This window comes from Neodiprion pinetum, chromosome 4 (assembly GCF_021155775.2).
Source record: "Neodiprion pinetum isolate iyNeoPine1 chromosome 4, iyNeoPine1.2, whole genome shotgun sequence".
NCBI lineage: Eukaryota > Metazoa > Arthropoda > Insecta > Hymenoptera > Diprionidae > Neodiprion > Neodiprion pinetum.
The window spans coordinates 28,255,839-28,268,153 of NC_060235.2; the positions used below are offsets into that span (position 1 = coordinate 28,255,839).

At 44.2% G+C, this 12,315-nt stretch overlaps 4 protein-coding genes across 7 annotated transcripts; 2 read left to right on the top strand and 2 right to left on the bottom strand.

Moving 5' to 3' along the window:
- The first annotated feature begins 66 nt into the window (after positions 1-66).
- On the top strand, positions 67-5,723 carry tos (Exonuclease tos). 4 transcript variants are annotated; one of them, XM_046620960.2, is made up of 10 exons: positions 67-542; positions 1,008-1,127; positions 1,337-1,598; positions 1,853-2,068; positions 2,227-2,523; positions 2,693-2,894; positions 3,314-3,970; positions 4,061-4,203; positions 4,276-4,388; positions 4,621-5,723. In XM_046620960.2, exons 1-10 carry the CDS (start codon positions 382-384, stop codon positions 4,637-4,639), a joined length of 2,190 nt encoding a protein of 729 aa, XP_046476916.1. In that variant the 5' UTR covers positions 67-381; the 3' UTR covers positions 4,640-5,723. The 4 variants fall into 4 exon arrangements, with proteins under 4 accessions (XP_046476916.1, XP_068991348.1, XP_046476914.1 ...); XM_069135247.1 differs by having other exon boundaries at positions 3,314-3,532; positions 3,779-4,203; XM_046620958.2 differs by having other exon boundaries at positions 67-272; positions 374-542; positions 3,314-4,203.
- On the bottom strand, positions 5,256-6,697 carry LOC124216448 (peptidyl-prolyl cis-trans isomerase FKBP2-like). Its single transcript, XM_046620981.1, has 3 exons — positions 6,102-6,697; positions 5,751-5,863; positions 5,256-5,498 (listed from the first exon to the last, which is right to left on the bottom strand). Exons 1-3 carry the CDS (start codon positions 6,264-6,266, stop codon positions 5,318-5,320), a joined length of 459 nt encoding a protein of 152 aa, XP_046476937.1. The 5' UTR covers positions 6,267-6,697; the 3' UTR covers positions 5,256-5,317.
- A 125-nt stretch (positions 6,698-6,822) lies between these two features.
- LOC124216440 (heat shock protein 70 B2-like) lies at positions 6,823-9,197 on the bottom strand. Its single transcript, XM_046620963.2, has one exon. The coding sequence runs from the start codon at positions 9,051-9,053 to the stop codon at positions 7,128-7,130; it is 1,926 nt and encodes a 641-aa protein (XP_046476919.1). The 5' UTR covers positions 9,054-9,197; the 3' UTR covers positions 6,823-7,127.
- A 639-nt stretch (positions 9,198-9,836) lies between these two features.
- LOC124216441 (heat shock protein 70 B2-like) lies at positions 9,837-12,225 on the top strand. The gene has a single exon (XM_046620964.2). It carries the CDS (start codon positions 10,002-10,004, stop codon positions 11,925-11,927), a length of 1,926 nt encoding a protein of 641 aa, XP_046476920.1. The 5' UTR covers positions 9,837-10,001; the 3' UTR covers positions 11,928-12,225.
- Positions 12,226-12,315: the final 90 nt, after the last annotated feature.

Here is a 12,315-nt window from a genome sequence, read left to right on the forward strand (position 1 = left end):
TTTCCGTCTATAATAAGTGTTTATTGATCCTTGGTTGTTTCAAATGATGAAATCTAACCTGATTTTCATTTAACACCTAATGAGAATTTAGTTTCTTAGGGTTTATAGTGAACGCAATCGATAATCGCACATTGTATGGCTCTAATTCGCGCCAAAAATCATTGGAAGGCTAGAACAGTTGTGGGTTTAGTTACAACGTTGGCCAGTTCTGACAGATATCATGGAGTCCGCTGCTGCGGCGTGGGATTTTTGTGTTCTCTTACAAGAATAATGTACTTACATGAATAATATCAATCTCTAACTGTGCCCCTCATACATGTATATAAATCTGGCGAGCCATATATTGTCAATTTTGTTTTTGGCTAATTGTAAGTGGACACAATGGGGATTACTGGTTTACTCCCGTTTTTGGAGAAAGCATCGACGAAGGGCAATATCAGTCAATTTGCCGGAGGGACGGTAGCTATTGACACTTATTGCTGGCTTCACAAAGGAGCCTTTTCATGTGCCGAAAAATTGGCTCTCGGACAACCCACGGATGCGTAAGATATTCTTATTCTTTCTTGCTCGGAATAAAATTATATCTATTCTGTGAAATATCCATGTTCAGCCAATAGAATTGAACACGGACCTATCATAACATAAGGATTGATTATTATAGACTCACAGTATTTTACATATCATCCGGATACATCCTTAAAACTATTTGAAACTGTGTTCGAAGGCCATTAAATTGATTTCGAACCAGCAACACTCGTCCTGTATGTTGTCTGAAATGGCTATGGAGAGATGAAATATCCTGCATGCTGAATTTTCCGGTCTCTACTTGTATTTCAAGTAATACTAGCAAAATCAGTCGCAGTCTGTTGTATTTTGTCAGTCCTTGAAACATTGTTCTGCATTTGTTTTCAAATAACATATGTTGAATAGAATGAATTTGTAAATTATCTAAAATCTGACAATCTGTGGATTAAGTAAATATTCAAACTTACTCATTTTTATTCTAGGTATGTTACATATTGTATGAGGTTTGTTAATATGCTGCTTGGCAATAACATTAAACCAATACTAGTATTTGATGGATGTCATTTGCCTGCAAAAAAAGATACAGAATCTAAGAGAAGAGAGTGAGTATTAATATATAAGTCCATGAAACTTGACTTATTGTTTACTACTATCAAATGCAGTTTGAACCTTGTAAAATTAAGATTCATGTTGTTTCCAATGTATTGAAAAATAACGTCAATAAACCATAGAAGAATAATCAATTAAACTTATCAGAAATATTACACTGTCACTTGCCTTATACAATTCATTGAAATGAATATTTTTTCAGACTGAGAGACAAGAACCGTAAAAAAGCTGCTGAATTAATACGCCTTGGTCAAGTGGCAGATGGAAAAAATCTTTTAAGACGGTCAATTGACATATCGCATGAAATGGCATTGAATCTCATCAAAGCATGCCATGAACGCAACATTGATTGCATTGTAGCACCATATGAAGCAGATTCTCAGCTAGCGTATTTAAACATTTCTGGCATAGCAGATGTTATTATTACAGAAGATAGTGACCTTACATTATTTGGTTGCAAAAAGGTGAATCACGCCAGACAAATGTTGAAATTTTTGGTATTTTCATCTGATTACCTTACTAATCAAAGTTGGCAATTACTTAAAATTGAAAAATTGCAACTCTAATACCAATAGTGGCGCATCACTGCTATATATCTTAAAATCCCACACCAGCCGCTACAATTTTTATTTTTAATGTTTAGTGGTTAAATATGCCAGGTAGATCGTCATATCAACTGCACCAATGTGTTACTAATACAAATTACTCCACACTGCAGATATTCTTTAAGATGGATGTCGCAGGTAATGGTGTACTTGTCGAACAAGATCGGTTTCATTTAGCAATGGGTGTGCGGTCCGAGCACTTTAGCATGGACAAATTCCGCTATATGTGTATTCTATCAGGTTGCGATTATTTGCCCTCGCTGCCAGGCATTGGCCTGGTCAAGGCATGCAAGTTCATTAACAAGACCGCTGAAACAGACATGCATAAGGTACTCTGCAATTGTTCTCAATGTATTCAACATCATCTAATTTAATATTGAATACTTCACTTTGTATTATAAAGTTGCAAGTTTGAAATGGGTATTCTTTTTTTTAAATGGTATTCACTGTTTTGTATTGTGTTTTTTCCACGGATTTTTATTTGCAGGCGCTTACGAGGTTGTCCTCATACCTTAATATGAAATCCCTAGATGTTTCCATTGAGTATAGGGATGCATTTCTCCGAGCAGATGTTACATTTAAACACCAATTAGTATTTTGCCCTTTCAAGAGAAAGCAAGTACGCCTCACTCCCCCTACAACTGATGTCACTCCAGAACAATTGCATTATGCAGGCAAAGAAATGCCTGATGATCTAGCTTGGCAGTTAGCTATCGGCAATTACGATCCCATGTCTCTAAAGAAGATCCACGATTACGATCCTGACACTTATGCATCTGGGAAGGTGAATGAAAAAACCAAATCTACTTGCATTCATAGCACATCAATGTTGATTTCAACCAAATACGCTCTCTTATATAGCTCCACAAAATTCTTGTATATAATACTCATTTCTTTACGCTACAAAAGCATATTTAACAAACTTCATTTATTATACTTTACACTTCTTCCAGAGTATAACAAGAACCAATTCTTGGAAAGCTGCACCAGTAGTAAAACATGATAGCATTTGGAATACAGATTTTAAAATCAATAAAAAACCACCAAAAGAAGACAAGCAGACAACATTATGGCCTGATACATTCGGCAAAGTTACTATTCTTAAAACATCTGACATTGCACGACCGTTAACGTCACCTAAGCGCAGTTATGAAGGTATTTTCTTTTTATTTTTACTTCAATCATTTAATCATGGTTTGAAAAATCAGGTTATTTCACTTACTGAACATTTGTTGGAAATTGTTGTAAATGACACAAAAAACGTGCAAAGAGAATGTCATGTACAGGGAGTTTATTCGCTACCTTTATAATATGTTCAACGCCAGCCAGATCGTAATTTACAATGGAAAGAAATAGTGGCAAAATAATTCCAAAGTGTAATCACTAACTTCATTTTCGTAGTGACACTCTCTGTTATCACCATTGGCAACAAATAATGACACAAATTATATCTTTATTTTTTTACGTTAGTTTGGCATGATGAACTTCAGCATTAGCTTATGTCAGAGGTATTGAAAAAAATTAAAGAATTTTATTTGGCAAAGCATGAACTAATAAACCTAATTTGATTTTAGAAGTTAACGAGATGGAACAGGAAGAAATGATTAAATTATATACAAGAAACAAATCTGAGAGTAACAAACGTTCATGTAGTGATGTTGATGTATCTAATCTCCAACTAGATACGTCTGGTTTAGAGGAGAGAGAAAAGTCCCCAATATTAGTCAGGAGGGCAAATCCGTTTGCAAAGACCACTAAGTCTCTAGAGATTTCTCCTAGCCTTTTGGATAAAGGCAAGAACCGTTCTAAATTTCGAAACTTGGCTAGATTTCGCCCGACTGTGGTAGACAATAATATTTTAACAGAGAGTAAATTTTTTGCACAAACTACTGATTTACCCAAGCTACCAAATTTCAAAAATTGTGCAACAGCTAACTATCCCGCAACGGAAAAGTGCTATGGCCTGTACCAATCCGCTGACTCTAAGGCACACACGGCAGAAGCATTAGAATATGACAATTATCTGCTTTCCAGAACAGATGATCAACAATTAGAGTGTAAAGAATTAGATATTAAAAATGAAAGAAGAATTCCTGCTGTTGAAGATAGAATGGAAACATCACAGAATCATGCAGTCATACAAGAGTTGTGCATATCTGAGTCGACGTACGAAGAAACAGTAACTGAGATGCATGGTGCCTTACCTGTAGCAGAAGAGGAATCAACTTCAGGTGTAAATTCTTTAGACATAGTTTATACTGACAGGGATATTATTTTACCTGTGAATACGCGAAATTCAAGTATTGCAAATGGTTTAAAAGATCTCCAGCCAAATTATACGAAGCCCAATTTACTGCAATGGAAAAACACCAAAGTAAATAGCTCCACAGCATTGCTGTCGATTGGTGTTTTGAACAGCCAAAATAATGGAACTCTGAGGGCAATGCAAGGAGCTGCTAAAACGGTATCTTCAAACCTTAATGTGTGTGTTGTTCAAAATTTTCTAAATTCTAACAATGAGTATACATAATTTCAGAATCGTCTACCTCGGACCAGAAGTGTAAATAAAAAATTTCAACCTGTGAAAAGAAAGTCTCAAGTAGAACAAGGACAACAATGTCTGCTCAGCTCATTTGGATTTCAGAAAAAGTAAGCTTGCTAATATCTTGTTCCTGATTCAGGTTGCCTTTTTGCGTACCCTAATAATGACTGCATATTATTTGTCCGTTTCTGGCATCGATGAATCTAAAAGAAATTGTCGATCACCAATTTTTTAATATTGAGTATTCAGTGTATCATCATTTCATTGATTTCACTTTTTTTCAAACACGCATCATATCGAAATCGCCAAATAAAATATTTAATGCAATTACTTTTCCAGAACTGGTCTTCAGCATTGAAATTCAGATTTAGCTAAACGTACAGGGTGCATTTAAGCAACATGGATTGCGGGTTCAAAAATACAGTGTTAAGCATATTGCTAAATAATATAATGAATACAAACAATGAAAGGGAGCAGTTTGATTATTTATAACGTTGAAACAGTCGCTAACTAAATATTTGTATATGTAGATTAAGTATGTTGTTTGTTGAGTTAGAATGACTTTAAATAATTTGTTTAATATTCCTACGTAAGGGCGGCTCGCAAAGTACTGACGCAATTACCATGTGATTTTTCTACGAATATCAAATCCAAACAGTGTGTCTGGCTATACGATATTAAGTTGTTCACACACACGTTATGTCTGAAGATAGTATAGTACTAATAATTTTTCAGTATAGTCCATATCGATCTTATACAGCATAATTTCGAAGATACGACCAATTCAATGTGATTCATTAATTTATCGTTCCTAGACAATTGTACTTACATGTGTACATTTTTTTTGCAAATCAAATACCTCTAATAATGAGAAATAAACATATTTTTGATAATCTGTGATCAACTTAATTTGCGTTTTTTTAAGTTTTGAACTGTGAATGTTTTTAGGGCACTCAGTGAAAAGAAAATGCATGTCAACGAAATATAAATTTATTCGATATCAGATAAAAATATTTTGACCAGTTAGTAAGAAGTATTAAAGTTCGTCTCGAATAACAACGTCATCAACTTCTTCCAGTTCTTCTTTTGGCACAAGTTTTATGAGTTCTATTATAAATATAACAGTTGCATTTGGAGGTACTTTTGGTAATGCGCCAGGTGTTCCATAAGCCAGATCTGGTGGTATTACAAGTTTTCTCTTTTCTCCTTCACACATTCTACAAAAAAAATTGATTAAACAGTATACGATCCTCTTTGATATATTCAAATTTAACGAAATCACAAATGTTGCAAAAAATAAAGCAAAGTTCAGTAACTAAAGCTGAGAAATATGCCGGAAAATTATATGTCTAAAATATTCGCTGAATGAATATGCCTTTAATTAACAAGGCATGATATAAAAAAGGAGATTCTAGGATATAAAATAACATGACGCTCTGGAAGTTGGAAAAAATTAAAATTGTAAGTACCCCATGAGACCTTGTTCCCATCCTTTGATGACTTGCCGATAGCCTAAAGTCACCGGCAAGGGTTCACCATAAATATAACTACTGTCAATTTCTGTACCATCTTCCAATGTTCCCTGAAATCATAAGAAATTAATAGTGCTTTCGTTCCCGAAATATTTTATAAATCTTCGGTAGTGAAAAACAAAATGTTTGAATTTGTAACATGACGCAAATAATTCTGCAAATAAAGTTTCCTAACTTTTGGCCAGATTTTCGAAAAAAAAATATTGAATGATTGTATCACTGATTTTACTCCATGATTGTATAATCGTTGTAGAATTTTCACAATAACTCCGGGTAAAAAAAGCATACCACATAATGCACGGACAAAGTATCCCCCTTTTTCGATTTGACTTTACATTTGTCCACTCGTTTTTTTATGCCAATTTGTAATTTTCTCTTCGTACCGTCATTGACATTGGCACCAAGTGACAGTGACAAACAAACTGAACCCAAGAATATCAGATAACTCTTCATTCTTCAACAATATAAGTTACCGTTGTTCGATTCTAAGACCGAATGATAATTTTTATCCGTAAATATACAAACACTGGTCACGTATTTTGGATTTATATCGGACATAAGAGGTTAGGTTAGGTTAGGTTGTGCATTCTGGTGATCGCTGCACAAAACAACCGTCATTTGCACAGGGTAGGAAGTACAATTACGTGTTCGCTAAACTGCTGCCAATTGTGCGACTCAAAGGACGAACTACTTTAGAATTATGGTAAAGTAAAATTTATTTTAACACCATATACTGTAATCTTGTTGGGAAATTAAAGTTTTAGTAATATACTTCGGTACATTTGATCAAGGATTGTTATCAGAAGTGCAAAATTCTAAGTTTACAATTTCTTTTTCACCGATGAATAGTCACACTAACAGAATTTATTTCATCATTGTCTGCTTTATGGAAATTGTTATTCATTTGAAAATAATTCCAAGTCATCACTTGATAACTCATTATACATGTTAACACCGATGCGTTTACAAGATCGGATGATGAGGGAAAGTTTGATTGAAAAATGAAGAATTTACTACAAAAATTCTTTATTATTTTGTGGTTACTCTAACTAATGCTTGTACATTCATTCGGTTCAGTAACATCCATTTGAATAATCTGAACGACTTAGACAAAACTTATACATATATGTATGAACCTGATACTCACATTATTTACAAATAAATTACAAATCATTAACAGTGGATAAAACATAACATCAGTCTCATAGGAACATTCAAAGTAGTTACAATGAACAAATTGGTAAATGAAAGATGACTTAGATGCGCAGTGAGGAGATTCGGCAGTCGTGAGGGACTCGATAAAAGTTTAGGTGTTTAGTCGACCTCCTCGACGGTCGGCCCCGAGTTCCGTCCTCCGGCTTGCCTGAACTGCGCACCGCAGTCTTGAGGGCCGGCAGGTCCAGCGCTGTTCTGGTGAAGCTTGGCCATCACCGCGGAGCATTGTTTCTGAAGCGCCTCGAGCTTGTGCTGGTACTCGTCCTTCTCGGCGAGGGTGTTGTTGTCGAGCCAGCGGAGCGTCTCCTCGCAGAGTCCGCTTACCTTATCCCTGTCCTCCTGGGGGAGCTTCGCCCCGTGCTCCTGCAAGGCCTGCTTGACGTTGAACAGGTAGCTCTCGAGTTGGTTTCGAGCGGCGACCCTTTCGCGTTGCTCGTGGTCCTGCTCCTTGTACCGCTCAGCCTCCGCGAGCATCCGGTCGATTTCCTCGCGGGACAACCGACCCTTGTCGTTTGTGATTCTCACGTCGCTGCTGCGACCGCTCGCCGTGTCTTTGGCGGTCACGTGAAGGATCCCGTTGGCGTCGAGGTCGAAGGTCACCTCGATCTTGGGTACGCCGCGAGGTGCCGGGGCGATTCCGCTCAGCTCAAATCGCCCGAGCAAGTTGTTGTCCTTGGTCATCGCCCGCTCACCCTCGAACACCTGGATCGAGACCCCGGGCTGGTTGTCCGCGTAGGTGGTAAAGGTCTGCGTCTGTTTGCAAGGGATGCGAGCGTTGCGCTCGATGATGTTGGTCATGACGCCGCCGGCGGTCTCGATGCCGAGAGAGAGCGGGGCCACGTCGACGAGGAGCACGTCCTGGAGGCTGGAGCTGGCGTTTCCATCCCCGCTGAGGATGGCCGCCTGAACGGCGGCTCCGTAGGCCACCGCCTCGTCGGGATTTATGGAGAGGTTCAGCTGTTTGCCGCAGAAGAAGTTCTGCAGAAGCGATTGGATCTTCGGGATTCGCGTCGAACCCCCGACGAGGACTATGTCGTGAATCGCCCGCTTGTCCATCTTCGCGTCGGCCAGCGCCTTCTCGACCGGGGCGAGGGTGCCGCGGAATAGGTCGGCGCAGAGCTCCTCGAAACGCGCCCGGGACACCTTCGTGTAGAAGTCGATGCCGTCGAAGAGGGCGTCGATCTCGATGCTGGCTTCGGTGCTCGACGAGAGCGTGCGCTTCGCCCGCTCGGCCGCTGTACGCAATCTGCGGAGCGCGCGCGGGTTCATCCTCATGTTCTTCTTGTACTTCCGCTCGAACTCGGCCGCGAAGTGCTCGACCAGCCTCGAGTCGAAGTCCTCGCCGCCGAGGTGGGTGTCGCCGGCGGTCGCTTTCACCTCGAACAACGAACCCTCGTCTATCGACAGGATCGAGACGTCGAAGGTTCCGCCCCCGAGATCGAATATCAGGACGTTTCGCTCGCCCTTGAGGTTCTTGTCGAGGCCGTAGGCGAGGGCCGCGGCCGTCGGCTCGTTGATGATCCTCAGAACGTTGATGCCGGCTATGGCGCCGGCGTCCTTTGTCGCCTGTCTCTGCGAGTCGTTGAAGTAGGCCGGGACGGTGATCACCGCGTCCTTGACCGACTGGCCCAAGTACGCCTCGGCCGTCTCCTTCATCTTCGTCAGCACCATCGAGCTGATCTCCTCCGGGTTGAACCGTTTCGTCTCGCCGCGGAACTCGACCGCGATCTTCGGTTTGCCCCCTTCCTCGACGACGCGGAACGGCCAGTGCTTCATGTCTGCCTGGATCTTGGGGTCGTCGAATCGCCGGCCGATCAACCGCTTCGCGTCGAACACCGTGTTGCTCGGGTTCATCGCGACTTGGTTCTTGGCCGCGTCTCCGATCAGCCGCTCCGTGTCCGTGAACGCCACGTAACTCGGCGTTGTTCTGTTTCCTTGGTCGTTGGCGATGATCTCGACTTTACCCTGCTGCCACACTCCGACGCACGAGTACGTCGTTCCCAAATCAATTCCGATTGCTGGCATCTTCGCTTCTTTTACGTCTGCGTATAAACCGTTATGCTTTTCACCAAACAACTTCGCGTTCTTGATTGCTTCGAATAACTTGCTTTCAACTGTCGCGTGTTTCGCTTTGATGCGTTTCGTTTCGCTTGCGTTTGAATACTGCCGGGCTCTGCGTGTCGCCGCCTATTTATACTCCCGCCAGTATTTCCCGAGTCGCCGCGAACGTTCTAGCAAATGCCAGGCTGCCGATACGCTCGCCTCGTTCGTTGTCATGGATACGGCGCTACACTGCGCCACGTGACATCTACAGGCTGTCATCGGCGCGTGGAACGTTCGATGCTCGAAACTTCCATTCATCAATTCTGTTCAACTGTTCAATTAGAACATACAGGCCGGAATGCATATTTCCATCAGTGAGTGGTAAGTTCCAGAAGCTCAATGTTCTGGAAATACATTCATCTGCGGGCTTACGAGCGCCTAGAAAGTTTCGCGAATCGACGAATGAGTGGGTAACGGTTCATAGCGAGTTACAGAACCGCCCTACTGATTTTCAGATTTTCGAAAAGCGTCCGGACAACACCGCTGCTACGTTAGTGGGCCAAATCAAGAGAAGACACGGAAGAACCATCGCGACGCGATGGAAGTTTCGAGCATCGAACGTTCCACGCGCCGATGACAGCCTGTAGATGTCACGTGGCGCAGTGTAGCGCCGTATCCATGACAACGAACGAGGCGAGCGTATCGGCAGCCTGGCATTTGCTAGAACGTTCGCGGCGACTCGGGAAATACTGGCGGGAGTATAAATAGGCGGCGACACGCAGAGCCCGGCAGTATTCAAACGCAAGCGAAACGAAACGCATCAAAGCGAAACACGCGACAGTTGAAAGCAAGTTATTCGAAGCAATCAAGAACGCGAAGTTGTTTGGTGAAAAGCATAACGGTTTATACGCAGACGTAAAAGAAGCGAAGATGCCAGCAATCGGAATTGATTTGGGAACGACGTACTCGTGCGTCGGAGTGTGGCAGCAGGGTAAAGTCGAGATCATCGCCAACGACCAAGGAAACAGAACAACGCCGAGTTACGTGGCGTTCACGGACACGGAGCGGCTGATCGGAGACGCGGCCAAGAACCAAGTCGCGATGAACCCGAGCAACACGGTGTTCGACGCGAAGCGGTTGATCGGCCGGCGATTCGACGACCCCAAGATCCAGGCAGACATGAAGCACTGGCCGTTCCGCGTCGTCGAGGAAGGGGGCAAACCGAAGATCGCGGTCGAGTTCCGCGGCGAGACGAAACGGTTCAACCCGGAGGAGATCAGCTCGATGGTGCTGACGAAGATGAAGGAGACGGCCGAGGCGTACTTGGGCCAGTCGGTCAAGGACGCGGTGATCACCGTCCCGGCCTACTTCAACGACTCGCAGAGACAGGCGACAAAGGACGCCGGCGCCATAGCCGGCATCAACGTTCTGAGGATCATCAACGAGCCGACGGCCGCGGCCCTCGCCTACGGCCTCGACAAGAACCTCAAGGGCGAGCGAAACGTCCTGATATTCGATCTCGGGGGCGGAACCTTCGACGTCTCGATCCTGTCGATAGACGAGGGTTCGTTGTTCGAGGTGAAAGCGACCGCCGGCGACACCCACCTCGGCGGCGAGGACTTCGACTCGAGGCTGGTCGAGCACTTCGCGGCCGAGTTCGAGCGGAAGTACAAGAAGAACATGAGGATGAACCCGCGCGCGCTCCGCAGATTGCGTACAGCGGCCGAGCGGGCGAAGCGCACGCTCTCGTCGAGCACCGAAGCCAGCATCGAGATCGACGCCCTCTTCGACGGCATCGACTTCTACACGAAGGTGTCCCGGGCGCGTTTCGAGGAGCTCTGCGCCGACCTATTCCGCGGCACCCTCGCCCCGGTCGAGAAGGCGCTGGCCGACGCGAAGATGGACAAGCGGGCGATTCACGACATAGTCCTCGTCGGGGGTTCGACGCGAATCCCGAAGATCCAATCGCTTCTGCAGAACTTCTTCTGCGGCAAACAGCTGAACCTCTCCATAAATCCCGACGAGGCGGTGGCCTACGGAGCCGCCGTTCAGGCGGCCATCCTCAGCGGGGATGGAAACGCCAGCTCCAGCCTCCAGGACGTGCTCCTCGTCGACGTGGCCCCGCTCTCTCTCGGCATCGAGACCGCCGGCGGCGTCATGACCAACATCATCGAGCGCAACGCTCGCATCCCTTGCAAACAGACGCAGACCTTTACCACCTACGCGGACAACCAGCCCGGGGTCTCGATCCAGGTGTTCGAGGGTGAGCGGGCGATGACCAAGGACAACAACTTGCTCGGGCGATTTGAGCTGAGCGGAATCGCCCCGGCACCTCGCGGCGTACCCAAGATCGAGGTGACCTTCGACCTCGACGCCAACGGGATCCTTCACGTGACCGCCAAAGACACGGCGAGCGGTCGCAGCAGCGACGTGAGAATCACAAACGACAAGGGTCGGTTGTCCCGCGAGGAAATCGACCGGATGCTCGCGGAGGCTGAGCGGTACAAGGAGCAGGACCACGAGCAACGCGAAAGGGTCGCCGCTCGAAACCAACTCGAGAGCTACCTGTTCAACGTCAAGCAGGCCTTGCAGGAGCACGGGGCGAAGCTCCCCCAGGAGGACAGGGATAAGGTAAGCGGACTCTGCGAGGAGACGCTCCGCTGGCTCGACAACAACACCCTCGCCGAGAAGGACGAGTACCAGCACAAGCTCGAGGCGCTTCAGAAACAATGCTCCGCGGTGATGGCCAAGCTTCACCAGAACAGCGCTGGACCTGCCGGCCCTCAAGACTGCGGTGCGCAGTTCAGGCAAGCCGGAGGACGGAACTCGGGGCCGACCGTCGAGGAGGTCGACTAAACACCTAAACTTTTATCGAGTCCCTCACGACTGCCGAATCTCCTCACTGCGCATCTAAGTCATCTTTCATTTACCAATTTGTTCATTGTAACTACTTTGAATGTTCCTATGAGACTGATGTTATGTTTTATCCACTGTTAATGATTTGTAATTTATTTGTAAATAATTGTGCGTTATGATTTATGTAAGCTTAGTTAAGTGTCATTCGAATTATAATAATGGAATGTAACCGAATCTGAGTGAATGCGTATGATTGCCAACAGTACCAAATAAAATGAACAAATTTTTTGTACATAAATATTGAAGCCGGTTTTTTTTTCATACATCTCTATTTTATGTTCATATTCATACACCTATCTCTCCCTTCTTTCCAGAGCCCTTCTCATAT